At 35.9% G+C, this 1,929-nt stretch overlaps 1 protein-coding gene across 3 annotated transcripts in view; it reads left to right on the top strand.

Annotated features, from left to right (window-relative positions):
- Positions 1-1,139: 1,139 nt before the first annotated feature.
- Positions 1,140-1,929, top strand: part of LOC107653332 (clathrin light chain B-like) — a 7,167-nt gene continuing 6,377 nt past the window's right edge. For 2 of the 3 annotated variants that reach the window (XM_016440023.1, XM_016440021.1), the window contains exon 1: positions 1,163-1,561. In XM_016440023.1, coding sequence (XP_016295509.1) covers positions 1,381-1,561 — 181 coding nt within the window. In that variant the 5' untranslated portion in view covers positions 1,163-1,380. Of the gene's footprint in view, positions 1,562-1,929 lie in introns of all 3 variants that reach the window. The other variant, XM_016440022.1, reaches the window with a different exon arrangement.

Raw genomic sequence — 1,929 nt, 5'->3', positions numbered from 1 at the left:
GTGTTTTTGTGTGTGTGTGTGGGTGTGTGTGTGTGTTGGGGGGGGGTTACTTAGGGAAACGTTGCTATATGGCAACGCTGTACCACAACGGAAAATGGTTAAAAAAATAAAATAAAAAAAAAAGTAGTTTTTCTATAAAAGTATGATTTTCTTTTCTATTTAAATGCATATTTATTTTAGAGATTGATAGATTTATATTCTTGGAACTCATACAAACCAAAAATACGTAGATCCCTATCGTTTAACCTTCACTGAAGGCTCACTCATCCTCACTCTCATCACATGGAAAAGCTAACTTCACACTCTTCCTATTGGCCTTTCCATAAAATAGCCTATTGCTGCATTCATTTTCTGAAAAGAAGAAATTATTTTGTTATTTATACATAAATACAACTATACTACACTAAACACTTCAAATAAATAAATAACTGCAATCATATTATTGATGCTACTATCTATAAACAATCCCAATGGGGAAATACATTACTGCAATTCCACTATGGTACAGCGTAGCCATATGGCAACATACCTATTTTTCCGTATAGTGGTACAGCATTGCCATAACGAAACATTGATATTTTCTCAATTTACAGTAAAACTATGTTAGTTAAATCGTGAATAAAAATGATCTAATTTACTTAACAAAGATGCTGCAAAAAAAAAACCCATGAGAAGAGACATTTAGAAATGAGGTTAATAGAGCAATTTCTGGAACACTTCAACAGGTGTCTTCAGTGTGAGGGTGACAGTGGGAAAAAGAGTTTTGGACGGACATTCAAATGTCAAGTGACTTAAAAGCAGCACATTGTCTATCTTAAGGCCTCACTCTTCTAATTCCCATAGTGCAATATTGTAATTTTTTTTTTCAGAATAACAAGGAAATTAGTAGAAATTAATTATTGCCAATAATAATAATAATAATAATAATAATATTGGCAACTCCGTACCATAAGGGGTTAAAGATCATTTTTAGAACCAGTAGCTTCCATTTTTAAAGATGAAAAAGGAAAACAAATCATCACATCACCGTATGAACTATGGCAAACACCGTGATGCAGGGTCGAAGTCTGAATTACGTAGTCTCCAGCAGATGGAGACAAAACACCACAAATCTACTGTGCGTTCACATTATTGTTACAGAAATTTCCCCAGCCCTCCTCCCAACAAGAGCTGCGTGTCATGCAACTCAGCCAACCTGCTGCCATAAAAAAAGTAAACATTATTGTATATACTTTTACAACGCGCAAATCTGTCAATGTTTGACCTTTAACAACTAATGTAAGTTTATTTTTCCTTTAAACACTCCTAACTTGCTTGAAGAACAAAACAGCTGGAGGGTTTTAGTGCAGCTTTACGGAAGCCGGTGTTACTTTGTTAAACATGGCTGACGACTTTGGCTTTTCGGCTTCCGACAACGGAGTTCATGCAGAAGAAGATCCGGCCGCGGCGTTTCTGGCCCAGCAGGAAAATGAGATCGCCGTGATCGAGAACGACAGCGCCGGGTTCGGCGCGCTGGAGGACGGCGGACCTCCGCCCGCGAACACGTACACGTCGTTCGGAGGTGATTGTGTCATGCTGGCCTGCTTGCTTGTACTTAAACATTATTACGCTTTTTATTATATTATTATACGATTATACGACTATTCAAGTTTGAATTTAGTGTAAACTTAATGTAAAATCTTACTACAATAACCTTATTTCATATAAGTACCAGTAGTACCATTTTTGAAATTGTACCATGGTATACTTGGAGTACCATGTACATACTATATGAATATGGTACTAAATGAGTGCCATATCACTTACAAATAAAGTACCATGATTTTTGACAATTCCATACAAAAAGTACTTTGGCAGTACTGAAATTATTGTACCATGATATTTACTAGTACTTTTAAGAATCCCATGATACATATCCTAAACATATTG

This window comes from Sinocyclocheilus anshuiensis, unplaced genomic scaffold, assembly GCF_001515605.1.
Source record: "Sinocyclocheilus anshuiensis isolate Anshui unplaced genomic scaffold, SAMN03320099.WGS_v1.1 scaffold103, whole genome shotgun sequence".
NCBI classification, from domain to species: Eukaryota; Metazoa; Chordata; class Actinopteri; order Cypriniformes; family Cyprinidae; genus Sinocyclocheilus; species Sinocyclocheilus anshuiensis.
This window is presented reverse-complemented; position numbering and strand designations above follow the sequence as displayed.